Source organism: Rhinolophus sinicus, linkage group LG05 (assembly GCF_036562045.2).
Source record: "Rhinolophus sinicus isolate RSC01 linkage group LG05, ASM3656204v1, whole genome shotgun sequence".
Classification (NCBI taxonomy): domain Eukaryota; kingdom Metazoa; phylum Chordata; class Mammalia; order Chiroptera; family Rhinolophidae; genus Rhinolophus; species Rhinolophus sinicus.
In genome coordinates, this window is record NC_133755.1 from 63,070,233 (window position 1) to 63,093,836 (window position 23,604).

At 38.2% G+C, this 23,604-nt stretch overlaps 1 protein-coding gene across 3 annotated transcripts in view; it reads left to right on the forward strand.

Annotated features, from left to right (window-relative positions):
• Positions 1–23,604, forward strand: part of KDM3A (lysine demethylase 3A) — a 51,912-nt gene that overhangs the window by 9,809 nt on the left and 18,499 nt on the right. For all 3 annotated transcript variants that reach the window (XM_019749219.2, XM_074332292.1, XM_019749220.2), the window contains exons 5-15: positions 2,005–2,107; positions 2,818–2,942; positions 3,196–3,268; positions 3,378–3,466; positions 9,684–9,847; positions 11,284–11,783; positions 14,889–15,093; positions 18,512–18,726; positions 21,670–21,822; positions 21,947–22,042; positions 22,420–22,547. In XM_019749219.2, coding sequence (XP_019604778.2) covers positions 2,005–2,107; positions 2,818–2,942; positions 3,196–3,268; positions 3,378–3,466; positions 9,684–9,847; positions 11,284–11,783; positions 14,889–15,093; positions 18,512–18,726; positions 21,670–21,822; positions 21,947–22,042; positions 22,420–22,547 — 1,851 coding nt within the window. The remainder of the gene's footprint in view (positions 1–2,004; positions 2,108–2,817; positions 2,943–3,195; positions 3,269–3,377; positions 3,467–9,683; positions 9,848–11,283; positions 11,784–14,888; positions 15,094–18,511; positions 18,727–21,669; positions 21,823–21,946; positions 22,043–22,419; positions 22,548–23,604) is intronic.

Here is a 23,604-nt window from a genome sequence, read left to right on the forward strand (position 1 = left end):
AATCCCCTTTACCCACTTTTGTTTTGTGACCTGACTTGTTCTGTAGCCTGTAGAACAGTTAAACCTGTTTATTTGCTAAAAGGCAGTTTAGGGGGCAATGGTCATTGCCATTGCTGGCCATGTACTGGAAAACCCAAAGTACTGGCTTTTTCTCTACTCAAGTCTCACTTTTACTTCCATATCCTGGAAGTGAGTGAAAATAAGGTTCACATACTCTGAACTTTATTCTATAATGATTAAGTAAATGGAGCAGAGGAAGATGCTTTTATTTAAGTTAATTTCCGATGCAAATTACCTTCCCATGTCAGATAAGACAGCGTGATATTTCTCCTGCCTTAAAAGGATGAATGACTTGCTCTTAAGGACCAAGGAGCATATGGGAGGGGCTGTGGATACCTTGCTTTACTGAGTGATAGAGTAGGTTTCCTTCTTAGCATTGTTTTCTGGACAGTTCTGTCTTACATCTTTGATGTGTTCAAGTTTTTCAGTTAAAGTACAACTCATAATTTTGTTTATTGAGATTGAAAAAGAAAAATCGAGATCAGTAAGTTGATTTGGTCTCCTGGAGATGTACTGTGGGCTGTCAGTGTGAATGTTGTTATTAATATAATAATAATTGAGGGAGACTATGATGTTGCTCTTGACTTTTACTGATGCTAATAGCGGTCAAAGTTTGGTGCTTTGGGGCATTCCCTTACAGATATGGATGGTCACATCAGGCTTCTACTGTCTGAAACTATGGTGGGGGACATGATTACCGCAGTGGGATGCTTGCCCGAAAGAATGCACAGAGAACCTGAAAACCATTTGGCATATGCCAAAGTTGGAATTGAAACTTAGGGTCGGCCTTTTGGATTTAATTTGGCTCAGTTATCTGTGGTTAAGAAAAAAGACAAAGTATCCAGATCAAACTCTCTGGCACTTTTTATGAGCCCCAAAACTCTCCTAGGAAGAGTAGAATTATTTTACCTTATTTAAGAGCCCTTTGTGCTGTTTTATCTTGTAGTAGTTGGAGAACACATTTAAATTTTTTGAAATTGCAGTAGCATGAGAGAAAAAGAAAATAAACCCACACATGGCCCATTCTGGTAATTAATGTGAAGTTCATATGAAGACTCTAGGTTAGGTCTAATGTTACTTGGCTTAAGAAATGCATTTTCCCAGAATGGCCTGGAAAAGACTCGTTATCCTTCCTAATGGGAGAAATGGGTAAACTATTTTTGGCCACTATATATCCATTTCACAGTGGCAAAAAAAGCATGAAGGCCTGATATTTGAAGGGCTTCTGTGCCATATAGTAGTTTGGGTTGGCAGGCTATTCCTATTGACAGTTTCTGTATACATTTATCATAACTGACTGTATATACAAAGCCAGAAGACTATGGAATAGTGCCCAAAATGGAGCTGCTGCTAAGAATTGAGTGTTTCAAAACTGTCTTGTTGAAGACTTGGGCTGTTCATTCAGATTTTGTCACCACTGCCTCCCATTTACCATTTGTAAAGAAGATTGCGTTTGGAATCCTAGTTAGATTAAATGAATCTGTGTGAAATAATTTGTTAAAAACAGTAATTTCGATGAGTTGACAGTATGGATTTGTTTGTTTCTATGTGTCTTTTGCCCCTTAGATTTGGATCTGGGATTTGCCTAATCTCTAGTGTTTGGGATACAGTGTTTTCGAGGTGGATTGACCTATTAGTCTGTTTGTTTGTTATGTTTCCCATAGCCAAAGTTATGTCATATTAAAATTACGCTTTGAGCCACTCTTAATATTTGTCATCCTCTTAGCTTGGGTGACTTCACTTCAGTCTGCCTTATACCTGTGATCATTTGATCGTTTCCTATTATCATCTGTCCGATTCATTGGAGTTGAAATGATCTCCAACGTCAAATGGCTAATTGATACTACTTTAAATCCTCCAATTAAACTAATCGAAATATCCACTGGAATTTAAACAACTCTTCTTATTTGTTACTTTAAAATGTAATGATTTTCCATTTCTCAGGATGTAAACAATCTTCGACTTTCCCTTATGGATAATCAGGACGTCAGTAAAGAATTTCAAGCTTTGATTGTAAAACATTTGGATGAAAGCCATCTTTTACAAGGTATGTGGATAGTTCGTGTTGACCAATGACAAAGAAGCTATGTTTTAGCCCTTCTCACTTGTTCGCTCATTGAAATTTCTAATTTTTTGGAAATTCCTTTGTTGCTTTTCCCCATGCAACTAGATGATTAAAGCACTCTATTATAAAATGTATTCTAAAGCCTCTAACATTTGGACAATTCAAGGGTTATGTAAAAACTATAAAAATAAAGTAGGTATTTTAAAAGTTCAGCTATATTTTGACATGGAATTTATGTTTGGAGTTTTGGTCTTATAAAATTGATAAAGCATTAATTTGGTAATCCTGAGCTTCCAATTTACTGTTATTGAGTTTCTTGGTCAGTTTCACAATCATAAGTGTTTTATCAGATTTAGCAGTTCTGTTGGCATTCCTGAATTTGGGTCTTCTGGAACTCTTCATTGAGTTAGATCTCAGTGACTTCTTTGATACTACTTGGTCTGATACAAATGCTAGGATAAATACATTGTCACTAGAAGATAAATCAATAGGAAAATGGAGCTTTAAAATAAAAAGTTTAAATTTTCTCCTAGTTTGGCAGAAATGTCTGTTTTCTGTTGTTTGTAGAAATATCTGTTGATGTTTGCTTTTGTCTCCTACGTTTTTAAAAGGCTCAGAAAGAGATTGCCCTGGATGATGGTGCTGTTGAGGGATAATGCAAATTGCTTTAAGTATTTTTTTTTTTTTTTAAGGTGACAAAAACTTAGTTGGCTCTGAAGTGAAAATTTATAGCTTGGACCCATCAACTCAGTGGTTTTCCGCAACCGTTGTAAATGGAAACCCAACATCAAAAACTCTTCAAGTCAACTGTGAGCAGGTAAAGATGATAATTAAAGATGATAATTGCATGTAACATGACAGGAAAAGATAATTATAAAAAGAAACGATGGTATCTTATAGGAGGTAAACACCTTTACTATGTTAGAATACTGGAGTAGAAAGGGAAATGGCACAGTTGTTTTAAAAAGAAATTATTTGTGAGCAGACCCTATTGTTATGTTAGTAGAGCTAATTTCTGGTATGTTCCAGAGCACTTTTTAATTTTTCAGTATATTTGTTTTATTTTTAAGATTCCAGCACTGAAAATTGTTGATCCATCACTGATTCATGTGGAAGTTGTACATGATAACTTTGTGACATGTGGTAAGATATATTGTTTGACTGAAATTTTTCTTTTCCTTCCTGTCTTTCCCCTTTCCCCTCACATAAAGAGAACCAGGGAAGTCAATTTAACTATTTTTAAATATTTTAGGTAGTTCTACAAGAATGGGAACTGTAAAACGCAAGTCTTCTGAGAATAATGGAAGTCTGGTTTCCAAACAAGCAAAATCTTGCTCTGAGGTAACTTGATTTATTTTGTGTCTTGTGTAAAGCTTTTCTTAACTCTAACAGTGCATGGCCAGTTTGTTTAGTGGTTGTAAAGCTGTCTTCTCTGCTCTGCTGTGCTGTCTTGTCTACTCTTCTTTGCTAGCTCCAGATCTTGGCCATAATTTCTACACTCAAGCAGATGGAGATAATATAAGTTTCTGGTTTACTATTTTTGTGTTGGAAAAAAATTGTTTTTTGATGTTTGCTGAAAGTTCTCAATAGATTTGACAATTTCACCGTATGGAGGTGTTTTTGAAGGTAAATTGAGATGTGTGTATCAAATTAGAAGAACACCTGTCATGAGAAGAGGGCAGGAACCTTAGAATTCTGAATAGATTTGGTGGTGAAATAGGACTCCCACCTCCTCAATAATATAACAAGATTTGGTCATTTATAATTGGATAAACAAATATGCTTGGTTTTTTTTTAAGGAAGTGGTTGGTTTGCCATTACTAATTTCTGCCCCTTAAAGTATGGGCTCCAATGAAGGCCACTGTTTGAGTTCAAGTATTGGATTTAATTCTGTTCTGAAATAGGGTTTGGAACAAGAAACTTAAAAGTGTTTCTCTTTTAGGTGAATTGAATCCTTAGGACCTATTACAGTACGAATAACTTTTTCACAACTTTTAGGTATCCACACGCACTTGTGTTAACTTGGATAGTTTCCTATGTTATAATTATAAAAAAACGCCTTTGTTGTGCACTGTGCCAGGCTGTAGTTTAGAATTTTAAAATTCACCAAGTTGATATTATTAAGATTGTTGGCAGCATTTTAGAGGGAGCCTTAGGGTCTGGGGGTGCAAAGCAAGGAGAAATGGCATGGGAGTGGGTCAGGGTCAATTAATTGAATCTAGAATTCTGGATCACGGCATACTGGGCTACAAAATCAGCTAGAACCAAAGCAAGCACTGTTACTCAAATACTTAAGAATCTGGGCAGCTGGGACTGCTGATTGGCTTTCCTGAATCTTAAGCCTTTGTATAAGCAACAGGAAATTTGATACTTGACCGAAAACTTTGTAAATCAAGATATCTGATACCTCTATCTTCCTTTCAAGTGTGTAGGCCCTTGAAGAGGTTATGGAAATTAGTATTACTACCTTTCATTTTTGCCTTAAGTTTTACAAGGGTGAAGTATTGTGTTGAATAGTAGCCCTCCCCTTGGAACGGGGTATGTTCCAAGACCTCCAGTGCATGCCTGAAACCACGGATAGTATCAAACCCTGTATGTACTTTTTTTTCCCCCTATACGTACATACCTATGATAAAGTTGATGGTTTCTCTTTGGCATATTCAAATTGCCAGCATCACTACTCTTACACTTTGGGACCATTATTAAGTAAAATGAGGGTTGCTTGAACACAAACACTGCGATATTGCTACAGTAGATCTGCAAACCTTGCCAACTACTAAGTGATGAGCATTCGGGTAGCATGTACGACTTGACTACACTGGACAAAGCAATGCTTCATGTCCTGGGTAGGACGGAGCGAGATTTCATTACACTTCTCAGAATGGTGCACAATTTAAAATTTATGAATTGTTTATTTCTGCAATTTTCCATTTAATATTTTTGGACCATGTTTGACCACAGGTAACTGAAATCACAGAAAGTAAAACAGTGGATAAAGGGGAACTACTGTAGAGAGGACTATAAAGTAAGGATGTCAAGCAAGTGATTACATCTTAGAGTTAAGCTCACAGGATATTGTCTAGGTAGCCACAGTATTAAAAGCTGAAAGAGAAACAGAATAATAACCTGTCAGGTTTATTGTTAGCGATCTTGGGTAGAGGTAATAAAAGCCAGTTTGAAGAAGTTAATTGGGTGTTGCCTGTCATGGAGACTGCAGCAGTATAAGTAGTTGGTATGATGAAAGGAGAGCCACATAATGTGGTGGGGAGGAGGGAGCCAAAGAATAGCAAATGGCATCCTGATGGATCATGGAGGAATCAACCTGGGGTGAGGCGAGACTGGGGTCAGTGGGACCCTCCTAGGGGGGAGGGTGACAGTTTTTCAGTGTCAAATTTATTAGTGATAGGACAGTTAATTGAGCAAATCAATAACCTTCAAGGAGGTACTTGTGAAATGTGGTAATATATATGTGATTCCCTCTACCTGACTCACATTGTTAAAAAGCAGGGAACATGTTTTTTTTATCTCTCTCAGCGTATTCAGCTCAGTAGGTTTGTGTACTACTAAACTAATTGTTGGGCACCATAGAAGCTTTTTTTTTTTTCTTTTAGAAAAAGCCTGAACTTTTGCTGGGAGATAAGTTCTCCCTTAACTTATTTGAGCCTTAACTGCTGCTCTAAAATGAGAAACTAAATTTGATGTTGTGAAAATGTCTGTTTCAGCTCTTCAGCCCTGTACTAGCCATCTTCTCATTCTAGAAGATGTTGGACACGGTAGATTTTCACCTGGGTGTTGGCAGTCTTAGAAAAAATTTTTTAATTATAGATGCACTTATTATAAAAATAAAGTTTCTCATGTTTAAAAAAAGTTATTTAAAATATTTTGGTTAACCCAGAAAAGCATAGTAAAGATAAGAAACATCACTTGTTGTTATACTTCTCAGAGACTCTCACTGTTTACATTTTGGAATACTTGTCTTTTTTTCCCACCTGTATATTCATGGAGGCCCACCCTTTTTAAAAACAGTTAAAAATCACACTCTTTGTAGCCTCCTTGATTCCTTTACAGTAGATTTTGAATATTAGTAAATACTCTTTTTATTCTGGGTGATTCTTGTAATTAGGCAAGTTTTGGAAACACTGGTTTAGCCTAGATTTCAAGAGACCTGGACAGGTAGAAGAAGTGGGGAAAGAGAGGTTGTTTAGATGTGTGAGTGAAAGGTGAGTACAGTAACCTACTTGGCACACATCTCACTGTGTTTGCACTTCCCAGATGTGTTGGACTGGCACAAGTTACTTTCAGGCTGCTCTTTGGATGACAGGAGTTTGGGATTAGATAGATAAGACTCTTAATTGCTTTGATGAATACTGTTGTATAAGATAAACTTGTTTGCAAGTTGCATCTGGTTCCTTGAAGGTCTTCTCTGCCTAGCAGACTGTTCCTCAGGGTTAGGATGTTGCTTGGTTAATTGGGAGAGTCTGCTCTAAGGAGTGTCAGCCAGCAGTGTCCTTTTTAGAAGACCATCATACACTCAATTATATTATCTCCGTCTGCTGGCAGGGAGGAACTATTGCCATGACTGGTATAGAAGACCTTCAGGGAAAACTCTTCAGGTAAGAAGAAACTCTGACCCTTGTGAAGTCACAGGCCAGTGCAGTGGTGAGCACGTGAAGATGGGGTTTGGAATCGAAGCCCTGTCCCTGTTGAGCTAACCCTTAGGAAAGCTGTAGGGTGATATACTTCAGTTTCTTAAAGGAAAAGCATTCTAAGTTATGCTAATTCTAATCCATGGTGACTGAACTGAGAACATTTTCATGATGTTTTTCTGCTTTGAGACAACTGATCTGTGTGCTGGGTGCTATGGTAAAGCACAGCCCTGTGAAGTATGCTTCATTGCTCTCATTTTACGACTGAGGAAACTGAATCTTAGGTTAAATAATGTGCCAGGAAGTGTCAGACTGGATGCAGTCCAAAGTCTAATACCAAAACCCAATACTCTTAACCACGGTGCTGTTGTTGCCCCTACTCTCCAAATCTTTTCCTTGGTATGGTGAGTCACCATTGTAAAAATAGCAACAACAACAACCACAAAAATCAAACAAAAAAAATCTCGTTCCTTCCCTCTATCCCTTCATCCATCTTTCCAACAAATATTTATTGAATATTTATAATATGTGCAAAACATTGGTGAGTGTTACTGCCTGGCTCTTAAGGTATCTCATAAGAAGTACTTATAGCTATTTTGAAATATTAAGTGCTAACAGCACTCATTCATCCCACCAGTCTCATCTGTTGAGCATCTGGCTTTATAAGGTATAACAGTGGACATGAGCAGGGTCTCTGCCCATAGGGATATACATTACATTGTGAGAAGATTGACAATAAAAAAGTAATTTAAATAAAGGTACTTTCACAGTGTGGTAATGCAATGAGAGTCATAAACACGGAAATATGATAAAGAATAAGGGGGTGGCTTGTGGGACACTGCTTTGGAGAGAGTGATCAGAGATTCTGAGGAGGTGACAATTGAGTAGATTTGAGGGTGAACAGATGGAACTAGCCAGCCACACGAAAACTATCCAAATAGTACAAAGGCACAGGCAACAAAGAGCTTAGAACATTTGAAGACCAGAAAAGAAGGTATAGTTGGAGCACTGTGTGTGTGTGCGTACATGCACGCGCGCGGTTAGGGGGCTATTGGTGGAGACCAGACCACATAGAATTCTTGTAGGCAGTGAGTGGAGTGCCATAATCTGATTGATTTATATTTTATAAAGATTGCTCTGTGGTGGAATGAATTTCAGGTAAGTGGTAGAAGGTTCAGTCTCAAATGGAAGGTAGTTAGGCCAGTTAGGAGACATGTAGTCTAGGGAAAAGATGGTGGTAGTCATAGCATGGAAAGGCATGGATAAATTCCACAAATAGTTTAGAAATAGAGGCAGGATGTACTGGTTCATTGATCAGATACGGGAAATGAGAAGGAGGGTTTTTTGACACGAGCAATTCAATGGATGTTGTAAGAATAAAAATTTATGCCTAGGTTTTTTATCTAATTTCCTTAGGTATATTATTCTAAGGAGAATAATTTAAGAAAAAATCTTGCATTAGTGCATCAAGCCTGAACATAATTCCGAATAAGGAAGATGATATGAAGGAAGATACTTGGTAAAAGTGAGCCTTGAATAGCATTTTGAAATGACTTGGCAGTTAAACTTTGGGAGGTTAATCTTTTAATGAACGATTACCGGAGAATGATAAAATAGAGTTGGAAAGGACTTTAGGAATAAGCTTATGTAATTTCCTCATTTTAAGGATTAGGAAACTATCATTTTAAGGATATTCTTACAATAGCCAAAACCTCCCCCACGAAATCCTTCTGGGGAACACTAAACTAATATTTAACCAAAATTGAGTCAATTAGAATATTACACGATCAGATCATTTAGTACTTTGAAGCTCTGCCAAAACTCTGACAGTGATTAAGTAAACTCTTCTCACTGTTTAGATATTTCTACGAGTATACTCGTATAGCGTATACCACACAGTCTTTTCAAGGCCATCACAGCAAATGACTGAGAAAAAGACTCATGTGTAGACTACCTACAAGTATAATCAGGATTGTCAGGTTGTACAAACTTACTAAGGCAAGTTCCACATCAAAGTTTAGAAGGTAAAGAAATTTTGAAGTTTAGATTTGGTGGTGAGATAAATGTAAAGGTTATTGTGGTCTGAAAGAGATAGGATTGAAAAGGCATATGAAGGGGTGGTGAAGATGGTGAATGGATTTCACCTGGTTTAGCCATAGACTAGTTGTCTGGAGTTGAGTTAAATCTCTTCTTTCTTTTCCCATGGTGGGAACTTGATTTTTGCGGCAAGTATAAAGTGGGAAGAAGTGGGTCCGTTACTTACAGTTTTGTAAAGATAAAAAACTACATGCAGAAGGAAGGGGACGGGTGTCTTGGCTTTGTCCCACAGCCCTGACTTGACATTTTTTGCAGCATGGGATGACCTTTGTGACTTGATGAGCCACATAAGAACAAGAACCGTGTCCTCAACCTTTACTGCACTGTAAAGGCTTATATTGGTACGCAGTAGGCACCACTGCCTACAAGAGCCCTATGTGGTCTGGTCTCCTGCCAGTCTACACAGTAAGTGCGTGCTGGGCACTCGAGTCATGTTAAACCAGATGCATGGAAGCTGCCACCAATTGAAGACTGTTAAAAGCTCACTTCTGTGCATTACATTATTAAATTTCCACGGGGCTACATTTTCCTGGCATAATGATTCAGAGGTCGGTGAAAAAAGATCCTCTTGTGACCTTTTATAGGAAGACTCAAGTTTTGTAAAAAGCTAGAGTGACTTCATTAACAGCCTTCAGATCTAAGTCCTTAAATTTGTGATTTAGCACTTGTTCGACTGTCTTGTTCTTTTTATTTGGTGAAGGTTTTGTGCTCGTTTAGTACTAAACCAACCAAATAAACACAGATCTTGCTAGAACTTTGTTATTCCCCAACTAGGGACCTTTCCTTTTCATATCTGTCGGTTTGGTATCTTTTAGGCCTCTCCCGGTATGTATCCTGTACAGTCTGTTCGCACAACAGTTTTTAAGGATATACTGCTCGGTTGTACTGCAGCAACCCCACCTAGTAAAGACCCAAGACAGCAGAGTACTCCCCAAGCTGCCAACTCTCCACCTAACCTTGGAGCAAAGATTCCTCAAGGGTGAGTTATTGGTTGTTTGTTAAATATATTTAATTATAATAAGAAAAACTATTTTAGCCATGGTTCTTCTACCTGAGCTTACACTACTCAGGTGGCAAGACTTTTCTACACCAGTGTTTCGTGGATAATTAGTATAGCTAAAATTTGGTGTAATGACCTGCCATCATTATATTTCAGGTTGTCCAGGGAAGTTTTTCATTTGAGTTTTCAAATTGGCCAGGTGCCTTAGAGGTGAAAAGTGTAGTAGGCATACAGAACAACATAGAAAATGTTACAGAAATGACGGGGATGTAAAGAAAGAACAGCTTTCTTGACTTGATATGGGAAAAACGGTCGATTGAAATGCTACAGACAGTTGTAGAATAGATGTCTGCTTTCAAGGAAAAGGGAGTAGATTGATTGTATGTGGGAGACTGAGGCAAATGGGAGTGTGAAGAAGAGGAAGGCACAGTTACAGTGAATAGTTCTCATCAGCCTAGATCCCAGGTATAGGAGGGAAATCCAGTGATAGGTTAACAGAGAAGGCTGCTGGGGTGCAGGCAGTTGATAGAGACTTAACGTGTTGGTCAGAGAGACTGGCTGTAGAAGGTAGGTTTGGAAGACCACTGCAGAAAGGTGGGAGAGATGTTGAGCACATTGGTTCACTGGGAGGAAAGTGGGCTCCCTGGGACAGAGTTGGAGGTTGACCCCATAGAAGTTAGATGGAAAAGGGAGCAGTGTTCCGAGTAGAAAGAGGGAACCAGGAAGAAGTTCAGTGGTACCCAAGCAAAGATATATGAGTGTTGAAATGAGAAATTCACCTCACGAATGAAATCCTTTGTTAGAGGCAGGAAAAATAAAGAAATTATAACAGGAAAAAGGACTTAGTGTTTTGCTAGGGAGGAACTTTAGGATGAATTTCAGAGAAACAAAATGTTCTTTTAAAGATACCCTGTTGAGATGAGGGGTGAGGGGTTACCAGATCATTCTGTGAACAAGCAAGTAATTGATTGGCTCTTCTATTTGCTCTGAGTCCTGATCGCTGATCAAACAACAATGAAATTATCCATTGCTGGGGCTGGGTAAATGTTGTTCACAGCAGGACAGGGTTTTGTGCTGCTAGTGGTTTGGGTTCCATATTATACTCAGTTTGTTTTGAGGCAAAGCTAAGGTTCATTATATTGTAAGAAGCAGAACTAACTTGAAGTATTAATAGTTTAGGATTTATGAGAACATGCAGATGGGATTTAGGGTTTTATTTTTCTGAGTGTTTAAGATACATTTGCAGCGCCATTGATTACTTTTACCCCAGGTCATAGAAACCTATCCTAAATTCTCTCATATAAGTAGTTTCTCTTTTCTCTTCTGGTTGCCTTAGGGAACCAAACAATGTTTTTGGAAGGTTGGGGAGAGATAAAAGAGGCCTAGATTGCTAGTTTTCCTGTTATCTTTTTCAGATGTCATAAGCAGAGTTCACCAGAAGAACTTTCTTCCTGTGTAAATATGAAGCCCGAAATACTGAGAACAAAAACAGATGTCTGCAAAGTAGAGTTGCTCTCTTCAAAGTCCCCTCAGATTGGAACTGGAGACTTGGAAACCCTGAGTGAACCAAACGGCAGCTGTACCCACCTGCAGACCAACACTGATCAGGAAAACAGATTGGAATCTCTTCCACAACCATCGACTGAACTTTCTAAGGCATGCTTTCCTACAGCAGAATTGGAAATTGCCAGTACTCCTGAACTGCAGAAGCATCTGGAACACACACCTTCCACATCTGATGTCCTTTCAAATAAGCCGGAAGAGAATGCAGGTGTCAATAGTGATAGCCCTAATAGTTGTGTGGAAAAAAAGGTAGAACCTTCCACTTTAGGTTGCCAGTCACAGAATTTAAAGGAATCTTTAGTCAAAGATAGTGAAAGCTATTGTACAAGAAGCAACAACAAAATCCAGAATGGTAAGTGTTTCTACATGTCTTTATTGATAGAAGGTAAGAGATGGTAGTGGGTGCATATATAGCTCCATGTTACCTTATGAGAAAAAAATAAAGCGACTGTAGAAAAAGTTCCATGCAATCAGAAAAGTTCAAAGAGGAAAGTAAAAATCCCATAATCTTCTCAGAAATGATTACTGTTAATATTTTGCTGAACCTGGTTCCATGTATATAGAAATACAGATAAACTTTGTCACGGGTTCATACCAACAGTTTTACCCTGTGAATTAGTATAGGTGTCTATCAACGTTTTAAAGACTGGATGGATTCCATTATATGCATTTACCATATGGCTTAACTGGGTCCTTTTATGTGGGTAATTCGGTTGTTGCCAATTTTTGTAAGAAAATAATTTTGAAACAAAATCTGAAGTAACCTGTAATTACTTTATCTTCAGCCTAACACTGATCTTTCTGTAACATCCAGGTTGAAGTGAAAGGGGCTATTGATACTTTACGCTCACACAGGTAGTTCAGATCTGAAAATTTTTTAAAAGACAGAGATCACCACCTCTAAAAGGGACATTTGGTTAAAGATTTGAAGGCCAGGGCTGAGACACCCTGCAGAGTCTGTTTGCTAAAGGGGAGGTCCTGCTGCACCCACAATTTAAAACTGAATTATTACAGAGCAAATGGTACGCTGTATTTCATTTACTTAATATTAAGTTTGAGGATGCATTCCAATGATGGTAGTTATCAGAAGCTCTCTTACTAGAATTTGTAGAACTAAATGGCTTCAATATGTCAAAGATTCAGAACTATTACAGTTTAAAAACAATTGTCATCTGTGTGGGAAAATTAGTGTGCATTTTGATAACTTTTAAAAACTATTCATTTAGATATGTAACAAATGAATATATCCATATGCTAGCTTTTGCTGCAGACCTCTGAAACTAGAGGGCAAGATGGGTGGATTTCACTATGGGTCTTTTTGGTACAGAGTTGGAGAAATAGAAAAAGAACTTTCTTTGCCTAGTGATACTTCTAACCCACCTTTTTCATTCTTGAGACTTAAGTTGATACAGCTATTACTTTGCATAAGATTGTAGTGTTCTCAGGAGTTGTGTAAGTCCTCAAAGGAAGTGAATATTCATAATCACATGCCTGTTCCATTTCTTTATTCTTTTTGAGTCATCAGCCCTCACATTTAGCTATTCAGCTAACTTTTGAGGCAAAGTATTTTAATATTATGTGAAAAAACAGTAAAAATTCTACATTGATAAGCACATGATAGGTACGGTACATAAGTGAATTCTTAGGAGTCAAGCCTTTTCTCACTTAGTATGTTGTGCAACTGTGCCCTTCTAAAGTGATTTTAAGAGAAATGAAAAGCCTAGACACATCCTGGTGACCTATCTGCTGGGATTTTTGGCTGAGGACTGAGCATGTGATCAGAAGCCTACCAAGACTCAACGTTGTTTCCATTTGTATTGCGTATGGGTATGGAAAGGCTCAACTGGAAACTGTTTCTCTCTCTTGTCCCCTTGCTCTGCTTAGGAGCTAGGAAACAAGCAAGCTGGAATTGGACAGCTGCCTTTTTTCCTATTAGATGAATGGTTCTTCAGAAATTGGCATTGCTCTTTTTCCCCTTGGCTCTGCTCTGAATTGAGAGAATCATTGATGGGGATCAACTATTGCTCTCCTCACTAGGGAGCTAGGTTTAGATAGTTCAACTTGCTTATTTCTAAATATTTTCTCTTTTGAGCCAGGATAGAATAAATAAAGTACCCTTTGGGCTCTTTGCCCATGGTCTGTGAAAACCTGGTCCATTTCAAAGGGTGGTGTCTTTTCAATATTTGAGTAATTAAAATTCCATCCTTGAACGACTGATCTCTATTTTCTTTCTTACTTTACCTTCTCTTTTACTATAACTGAATAATAATGTTTAAGGGGTCAAGGCCTGACAGCATCCATTTAGCATTTTACAGTTTGCTCTAGTCCTGTTTTAAGAGAGGTAAGATTAGATCACCTCTAAGGTAATTATTAAAGATGCTTATTTTATTTAAAGCGTTCGTTGGCTTGAGAACTTTCAGTTTCCTCCAAGACTACTAGTCTCTCTCACCCATCTCTTGACTGGTTCCCCAGAAGTTGTTTCTGGGGTTTTTTTGTTTGTTTGTTTGTTATTTTTCATTTGTTTGTTTGCCTAAGAACTTACTTCCCTCTTCTCATCTCCCTTGACCCTGAAAATAGGTCTTTTCTGTCGGTTTTATATGAAGTATTCCTTAAGGCTCTTGACTTACAAATGGATTTCCTTTCTGTGTTATTCAGGTTGACACAGTGATTTTTCTCTCCTGTTACATCTCCACTTTTTTTCTCTTTTTCTTTAGAAACCATGTTATCCTTTCCTTTCCAACTCTCTGGCTCCATTACAAGTAAAAACTTCAGACATGCATTGCTTAGACTATAATGCTGTCTTTAGCCAGTGCTCTTAGTCCTGCATGGAACATATATATGTGCAAAGGAAATAATTGAAGAAATGTTAAGGGCAAGTGACATCTCTTGGAAGCATTTAGAAGATAGCTCTTATTTTATAGACCAAGGGGCCTATGTAGGCGAGCTCTTTGGGTTTTTTTTGTTTTTTGTTTTTTGCTTTTGTTAATTACAGTGGTTAGCTTTCGCAGAGAACACACCTTAAACCAGTCTTTTTTTTTTTTTTAATGTGAAAAGTGACAGGATTGACTTCCATACAGTCTTCTGTTTGTTGGGGTGAACCTGTGCATTGCTGATGAGTTTGAATTAAGTATCTGACTTGGAAAAATCTTCCCAAAATATGTCTGTCATCTAGGTTTGTGACTAGACGTATACAATACTTGGAATTGTGAGTCTGGTTGTTGAATTGGGGGTTTTAAGTTGCCAAATGGATTCACCAAATGAGAATTATTTTATAGAGTGAACCTTTTCCAATTGTTATAATTGTTGTCTTCTATTAAACCATTTTTAGAAATGAGAATTGAACCAGTAATTGAATTCTGCCTTTGGGAAAATTGGCCTTTTGAGTAGAATTCAGTCACATGTTGATGTGATTTTTAAATGTTTGAGGTCCCATTTCCTTAATCTTTTGTTTCCCTAGCTCCAGCCCGGAAGTCAGTTTTGACAGACCCAGCCAAACTCAAGAAGCTGCAGCAGAGTGGTGAGGCCTTCGTGCAGGATGACTCCTGCGTGAACATCGTCGCGCAGCTGCCCAAGTGCCGGGAATGTCGTCTGGACAGTCTCCGAAAGGACAAGGAGCAGCAGAAGGACTCACCTGTATTTTGTCGCTTTTTTCACTTTAGGAGGTGAGGAGGCATTTGGAGAAAAGCTCAGATAACCTGGGCCTTTTAGCATACTTGCCCCCCACGTCTTCTATCAACAGGAAATCTAGAACTACAAAGAGTACAGATACTATTTTTAATCTCTAATTTGGGAAGCTAGACCTGATTGCTTATTATTTCCTTCATGTTCTCCCCTTTAAATTTTTTTTTAAAGCAGAGAAGCTTAAAAATAGAAACTTCTGTTTCTGAAAGTAACAAACAGAAAAATACTGAAGGTTCTGGAAAACCACAATAACTAATTTTAACTTTTCAGTGCATTTTAATATTTATATGGTCATAAAATATGTTTAAGCATACCTATTTGATGTATTGTTCAGGCATACCTCATTGTGTTTCGCAGATAATGCATTTTTTTTACAAATTGAAGGTTTGTGGCAACCCCACGTTGAGCAAGGCTCAGATGATGGTTAGCATTTTCCAACAGGCTCAGATGATGGTTAGCATTTTTTAGCAGTAAAGTATTTTTTAATTAAGGTATGTACATTTTTTTTTTAGATAAAATGCTATTGCACACTTAGTATACTACAGCATAATATAATCATAACTTTTATATGCACCAGAAAAACAAAAAATTCGTGTGACTTGCTTTATTGCGATATTCGCTTTATTGTGGTAATCTGGAATGGAACCTTCAATATCTCCAAGGTATGCTTGTACATACGTATTGAATCTTACTTTCCCAATACATAGTAGAAACCACTTGATCATGTTAACTTTTTTCTGCAAATACTTTTGAATAACTATGTAAACACCTAACATTGTTTGATAATCACTTAACCAGTTCCCTTCTTGGTGTTAAGACTATTTTGTATTTTTTGCCACTGAAAACAATGTAGCAATAATCGTCTCCTTGTCCACATCTCTGATTATTTACTTTGGAAGGAGTACTGAGAGTGGCAGTACCGGGCCAGAAGGTGTGTGTGTGTGTGTTAAGACTTTGATACACTTGTTCTGCCATGTTGCCCTGCAACAGAGTTGTGCCTGCCTCTGTGCCCACTGGTACGTTTGAGCAGTCCTGTCTCTATGTACCTTGGCCAGCAAGGAGAGGCATATCTTTGTAAACATTGTTTTCCAATTTTATAGACAAAAACTTTTATTTTTAATCTGTGTGTTTTTTATAAGCCAAATTAATTTTCTTTAAATTCTTGATCCTGAGTGAAGAATGGTAGCTGCATCTTATTTTTTTAATACATACATGAGCGATGTTGTTCTGGTTACAAAGGCACTTCAGATGTGATTTACTTTCTCAGAAATTTAGATACTTTCAGATTTCACTAGTCCTAATTATAAACAGAAGTATTGACTTTAATTTCTAGGTATTTCCTTCTCCCCTTTAGTTTTATCAAGATTAATGATTACTGATGAACTGAGTTAAATGTATAGGTATTTTAGATAATTAATTATACTTGTGCTGGTAACTTTCAGATTCAGGCCTAGTTATGAACTAGAGTTTTTTAAATAGTAGTTTGCCCTATTCATTCCTGAGTAAAGTGCAAAAGCACCATGATAAATTGTGCGTGTAACATTTAGAGCCGTGATAACTACTAACATGTTAATATACACATATATTAATATATAGTCTGAATAATACCTGGCCCAGCATAAGTTCTCAATAAAGGATAGCTCCATTCTGTTTCCTCGCTGGAGAATTTTTTTTTTTTTTTTTTTTTTTTTTTACTACATAGGTAAGTGTGTTAAGGTATATCTGCTTCTGTAGGTACTTGTGTATATTTTGAAGAAAGCACAAAATGGGTATACTTTGTACAGATCTATGTATTCCTGTTACAGGCTTGATTTCATGTCATTATGGCTCCTCTGCTATGAAGTGTATAAATGGACTGCACGAGAGATTATTTGGTTTGAGGTTAAGTCATAGAGTCATTTTAAGGAGGGGATATGTTTTTCTTTCTTTTGAGTGTTAATTAGAGCTTTTTTTTAACCTCTATTTTGTAACTCTAGAAATCTGATTTTATGACTTAGATGTTTTCCCATTTTTGACCTCTTTGGAGGGGAGAGTGCCTTTGCTTAATGTTGAGTAGTAGAAGCTAGTCTAGTAGAAACTAGAACAAACTCACTTCTTTGTTAAAAAGAATATAATAGTTTAAAATACAGAGCTCCCCTGCCCCACCCCCATGTTTAGAGTGAAGATTGAGGCTTCCTCTTCAAGTGTGTTTCTCATTAAATTCCCCTGCAGATGAAATAGGGAGGGGTAAGGCCCCACTGGTAAAGCTCAGCTGCCTGACCCTGTTCGACATCTCCCCCTTGGAAATGGCTTTCAGATTAACTTCTGTATTACTATTCTCTCTAATTTAGGCTAGCAATTAAAATTTTTCATCTCTCTTTTGGACTGCTTAAAATAAATTTGCATCTGTTATGCAACTCTCAGTGTCTCTCCACTTTATTCTACGCTTTTCTGAACAAGTGGTTTTTCTAAAATGCAACTTATATGTGTCTCAGAGGCTCAGTTTCAGTAACTGCTCAGTGACTAGAGAAGAAATCAAGGTTCCTGCGTTTTTCCTGCTTTTGTATGAAATGTTTCCTTGCCATACTTTCTCTTACCTAGTGTCTCCTTTTTTTGCAAGGTCAAGCTTAATTACTATCTCTACCGTGAAATCTTTGTATTAGCCCCACAACCCTCATAGTCAGCATTTCCTCCTCTGGCTCCTGTAAAATTTAATGATTGTTATACCTATTATATCCTTTTTCACTGTGTGTTTTAGGTCTACTTCTATGTCCCCAACTAGATTGACATATAATGTTGTGTTTAAAATAAAAACTAATACATAGCTTAGAAAAAACATGCAAGTATCGAAAATATTAAAAGAGAATACTGAGAAAGTATTCTGCCTTTTACTCCACCTGTTTAGGTACTGAGGCCCATCTTAACACAGCCTCTCATTCCAGAAGCTTGCACTGTACTCTGCAGATAGGAATCATGGGTGCTGTATACCTTATGGAGCTCCGTGGTCTTGGCTTCAGTGACTGTCCAGGGTTAGTCTTCCGTTGCCGAGCATTATTCTTGGAGCTGTAGTTGTATTCAGATCTGATCAGATTATTTATCACCTTCTGTTTGTCGTCATTTTACTTCTGCAGTGACTTGTGATTGTCCTTGGTATTAACCCCCAAGTCTGGTGGTTCAACAACTGTCCCTGGAGGCAGTATGATTAGATCTTGGTTCCAGTGCAAACCCACCTCCCCACTCCCTGATTTTTGGAAAGTTTTTTTAGTCTTTCTACTGACCTTGCCAAATAACAATTGGCTATAATTAGCCTTGGAGATTATAGAGAACTAGGAAGGAATTTATTGGTTTAAATAGTAACTATAAGTTGTAAATTAATTTTGTGTGTATGCATAACACTTTTTTCCCCTCCACTTCCTCTAGGTTACAATTCAACAAACATGGCGTGTTGCGGGTGGAAGGCTTCTTAACACCAAACAAGTATGACAGTGAAGCAATTGGCTTGTGGTTGCCTTTAACCAAAAACATTGTGGGGACTGATTTGGACACAGCAAAGTATATCCTGGCCAACATTGGAGACCACTTCTGTCAAATGGTGATTTCTGAAAAGGAAGCTATGTCAACTATTGAGCCACACAGTAAGAGCATCTCTTAGGGGGTAGGATTTTTGAGTCCAACTTGATTTTTGTTCCTAAATGATACCTAAGTCCTAATTGCATGGGTTTCGTTTTCACCCTGAAGTTTAGGTGACTTTGGTGTAATGAAGTTGCAGTGTTCCTTTTGTAACAGATCCTACATATTGGTTTCCTCAGAGTCAGTTACTTATCTGTGATTTATTTTGGAGCAATTACCAAAAGAGTAGAACTCCTTTTTTGTTAAGAAAAGTAAAACAAGGTGGTGGTGGAGTTTGCACAGCCTGATAGCAGTGTGGGCTCACCAAGAGGCAGTGAGGCCTCGGGGTGGTTTATTTTAAGACAAAAGTTCAATCAGAATCTGAGGTGGCTGGGTCCCAGGCATAAGAATGGGAACAAGCTCAGAAGAAAATGATTCTGTTAGAGTCAAGGTTTTAAGGAAGTAGTTGGAGGTTCCAGCTGGGTGCGTGCAGCTGTCCTCCACTCTCACACTGATCTGGCAGCTCTGAGCCATAGGGATCAGTGTGGGTGACACATGAGAACCAGAGCTCCTCCATGACATCTCAAGGTATGACGTCTGGGAGGATCGCACACTTTATCTGTTCATGTGCCTCTGTGAGAGTGAGATAGCCAACCAGAAGCACCAAGGGGCATCTACCTTTTAAGTCTTGCATTTTCTTCCATCATTTTTTTCTTTCCCAAGTGGTTAAAAGTTAAAAGTGAAGCTTTTCCATTCCTCTAGTGGATCTTTTCAGACTTTGCATAGGTGAAGAATGTTTCAATACAAGCAACCACACATACCAGTCTTAAGAATTTTGGTTGTAGGTACCAAAAATTAACTGAAGCTAGCTTAAGCACAATAACAATTTATTGGATAGGTAGGGATACTATGACATTTTATTGGATAGGTAGGGATACTGTGACATCTTATTGGGTAGGTAGGGATACTGTTACATCTCAGAGTCCAAGCAATAGGAACTGGAGTATATTCCCTGGAACAGGAATTCAGAGCTAGTGGAGAAATGGGATTGTGAGCTCTTGGGGCAGCCAAAGTCGTGCTGAAGAGAAGGGCAGCTTTAGAATCACACCATACTGTTGAAGTAGCATAGACTCTAATAAGGTGAAAAATCTTACTGAAGTTTTTCCTGTAATCTATTTAGGACAAGTGATACTGGTTTTCTATTTTCGGTAGAGATACAATGTTTCTTTATCATAAACATTTAAGTAAAAGTAATAGATTTACAGAAAAATTCTTAACTAAGTGGTCTCAGGGTATGTAAATGATTGAAATGTAGAAACAGTTCTTTGGGATATATTGATAGCTTCATTCCTGAATCAGCAGGGCTGTTTTAAACAACTGATGCTTTTTTCTTTGCTAAAGGTGGGTCATCTGAAGAATGTACTTTTTTTGTCATACAAAAATAGGCATAATTAAGAAACTGTCCTTGAAGATGTAAATGTGATTAACCTTTTCTCCTTGCCTTTTTGATTACTCTGTTCCTTTTTATTTCCTCTAACTGGTCAGTTAGAGAGAGGAACTCACTTTGAGTGATATTGAAAGATGCTACCACAAGGTGTTCCCAGAGGGGTTACCCTCTCATCCTGAAATTAGGAAACAGATCTCAACCTTTATACATTTATTCTGTCTTTTCAATAACAAATAATCATTAGATAGTGACTAAGAAATCTAAGAATGTCCTCTAAGAAAACAGTCTAATCCAGGTGACCAAGGGGAAGTTCCTAAAATCTCATTTGCAAAATGCCTAAAGCTCTGTGTATTGTGCAGTGAGCTATTGCATTATAATGAAACGGCAGAGGTTCACTCAGCAGTTGGATTAATTCCGTGCAAACTGAAATTGGTCATTTGCATTGTGGTCAGTCTGAAGAATGAATGAGTTGACCACAGACTAGATTGGGACAAAAATGTACTCCATAGAACAAGAATGTGGCAGTATTGATCCAGTCTTGTTCAAGAGAGAGATAGGTTAAAAAGAGTGTTCTGATCAGCAGACATTGGGCTTTCCTGTGACCCAGGAAAATTGCTCCCTCTGCACATACTCCTTGAAGCTTTCTGATACCTCATCTGGTCGCCTGATGTGGCATTTCTGCATACCAGTTGGGGGTTGGGGGCAGTTATATGTCCTGCCCAGTATGGAAGGCTGTTCTCTCCAGTTATCAGGGTTTGGCCCCTGCACTGGAAAATGCTACTTTGTAAAGTCTGGATTATCCTTAATCTGATATTTGGTGAGTGTGAGTCAGTCCTGGATGCCCGCATCACTCCTGGCACCAACAGAATCGTGTTTCTAACTCTGGCCCGTGAAGGAACCAGCCACGGACTATTGTGGCCCCACTACGTTAATGTGCTGCTCCCTCCCAGTTCCCTAAGCGCCATGAGGTTTTTATTGGGCAGTCAGAGTGGGTTCAGAGCATCTGTGAATAACCTGCTGTTCTACACCGAATGTTAGGTGTGTGTATCTGAGTCAGTTTTATTTTTCCTTTGGAGAAAGCATGGTCCATGCTGCCTTCAGATTCTCAAAGGGACTCATGACTCCAAAGGTGAAGAAGCCCTGTGTGGTACCTGTGTCTGAACTCCAGAGGAACCACTGCTACTCTTTTCGTTGATTTATTCAGTGGTACTTAATAACTGCACACCAGTAATGTGCAGAGCTCCTTTTGTGGGGTGGGAGAGGTGGGGGAGTGGGGCACACAGCCTGAGCAGGGATTCTGCTGGTGTGGAGTTTATTCTCCTAGATGGGGTAAAACTGCGTCCGGCTGGTTAGAGTGTGAAGAGGCCTGAGGACGGGATGGATTTGAGATGGGCTCTGGAAGTTGAACAGAGTTAATGGGAACTCGTCAGAGGGAGGAATAACATCAATTCCCTAGCACCTACACATTTTGCTTCAGAAGCCTTCTCCTCCCCAAGACTAAGTGATTTATTGATTTTTCTAGGACAGGTTGCTTGGAAGCGAGCTGTCAGAGGTGTTCGAGAAATGTGTGATGTGTGTGACACCACCATCTTCAACCTGCACTGGGTGTGTCCTCGCTGTGGGTTTGGAGTGTGCGTGGATTGCTACCGGATGAAGAAGAAAAATTGCCAACAGGGTGAGAACTGACTTGATTCTACACCTGGCTCCTTACACACTTCAATTAAGCCTTTCATTGATTTGTAGGTGATGGATTTCTAAAATATTAGGAAATACAGTTCCTACAAATCAGTTATTTGCAGGTGCTGCCTACAAGACTTTCTCTTGGATACGATGTGTGAAGAGTCAGATACATGAACCAGAGAACCTGATGCCTACACAGATCATTCCTGGAAAAGGTATTTCATGTGATGCAATGATTTTCTTTTCCCCTTGTTCTGGTTAGCTCAAAGGAGCTGCTAATTTGGCTTTACTTTGTATAGTGTAATTAATTACTTGCTAACTTTATTTTCGTGTGTACCATGAATTTTCCGGAAGTGTATGAGATAATGCCTCTAAAACTTTTTGATTAAGGTCTTGTAAATACTTTTGTGGAAGGAAAGAAAATAGTGCCTTTTCTTAGACATGAAAAGGTGGATGAAAATGAGGAAGTGTAAGATGCTGCTGCTAATAATAGTAATCCTGTTTGCAGTGTCACTTTCTGCTTTGTAATGTGGAGCTTGAAAATACCTAATATCGGTGTTCGGATGTTTCCTCTGCCCTTTTCTTTTTTTAGCCCTGTATGATGTTGGAGACATTGTTCATTCTGTAAGAGCGAAATGGGGAATCAAGGCAAATTGTCCCTGTTCAAACAGGCAATTCAAACTGTTTTCAAAGCCGGCCTCAAAGGAAGACATGAAACAGGTATTACTGTTTATGCTTAGATTTACCATGCTTAGATTTTTACTGTTGTCTGTTTGCTTTCAAATAACCCAAGGGTTTCTGTACTATATTTGAAAGGAACATGGGGACAGTGGTCAGTAGAAGGAGAATTCATACATTTCATGTTACACTTCATAGACCCATTCTCACTTTTCACATTACTTTTATGGACCTCACCTTTAGCCTCTTGTAGTAGGTTTTTAATTTTTGTTTCTTGGAAAAGCAAAAACCTTTTCTATTATATTATAGTCTACCTAACCTGTTGTTGTCGAATTTGTATGGGTTTTTAAAAACTGCTCATTTTTTGCAGAGTTAAGACTCAGATAAGCTTTAAAATTTTTTCAGTTACTAAGTAGAATTTACCTATAACGTATATGAAGAATTAAAGGAAATAATATTGAAATGAATCTTTATGTACCCATCAGTCAACGTAAAAAAAAAATGTACATTTCCTTGGTGCTCTTCCTGGAGGCGTCCCCTTTCATCTCCACTGTCCCGTCTACCGTCCATTGTCCCCCTTTCTCCCTCACCCCAGTAATCCTTATTCCACGTTGTGTTTAATAACGAGTAATTTTTTCATGCTTATATAAAGCTGTGATGTCAAAGGCAGTATGGGTAGAAGAGTTGTCAGAACTGAATTTGAGTCTTTTTCCTGCTACTTTCTAGTTGTATAACTTTGACTCAGATGAACTGATTTTTGTGTGCTTCGGCTACCTCATCAATACTAGAGGAATAGTGAACAATACTGATAATTGAGCATCATAGAATTACATCATATGTGCAGGGAGGGCTGGAACCACACAGGAATTTGACTGTTCTTTCCTTCTTAATGTGTGCATATACTGACCAGCGGAGTTGTCAGGGCAGTTTTTTCTTTTTTATTAGTTTCAGGTGTCCAGAGCAACAGACTAATTAGACATTTACGCCCCTCACAAAGTGATAACTCCCGTCCCCAAGCTAGTACCCCTCTGACATCTTACATAACTGTTATAATACCATTGACCATCTTCCTTATGCCATACTCCACCTTATATATGTA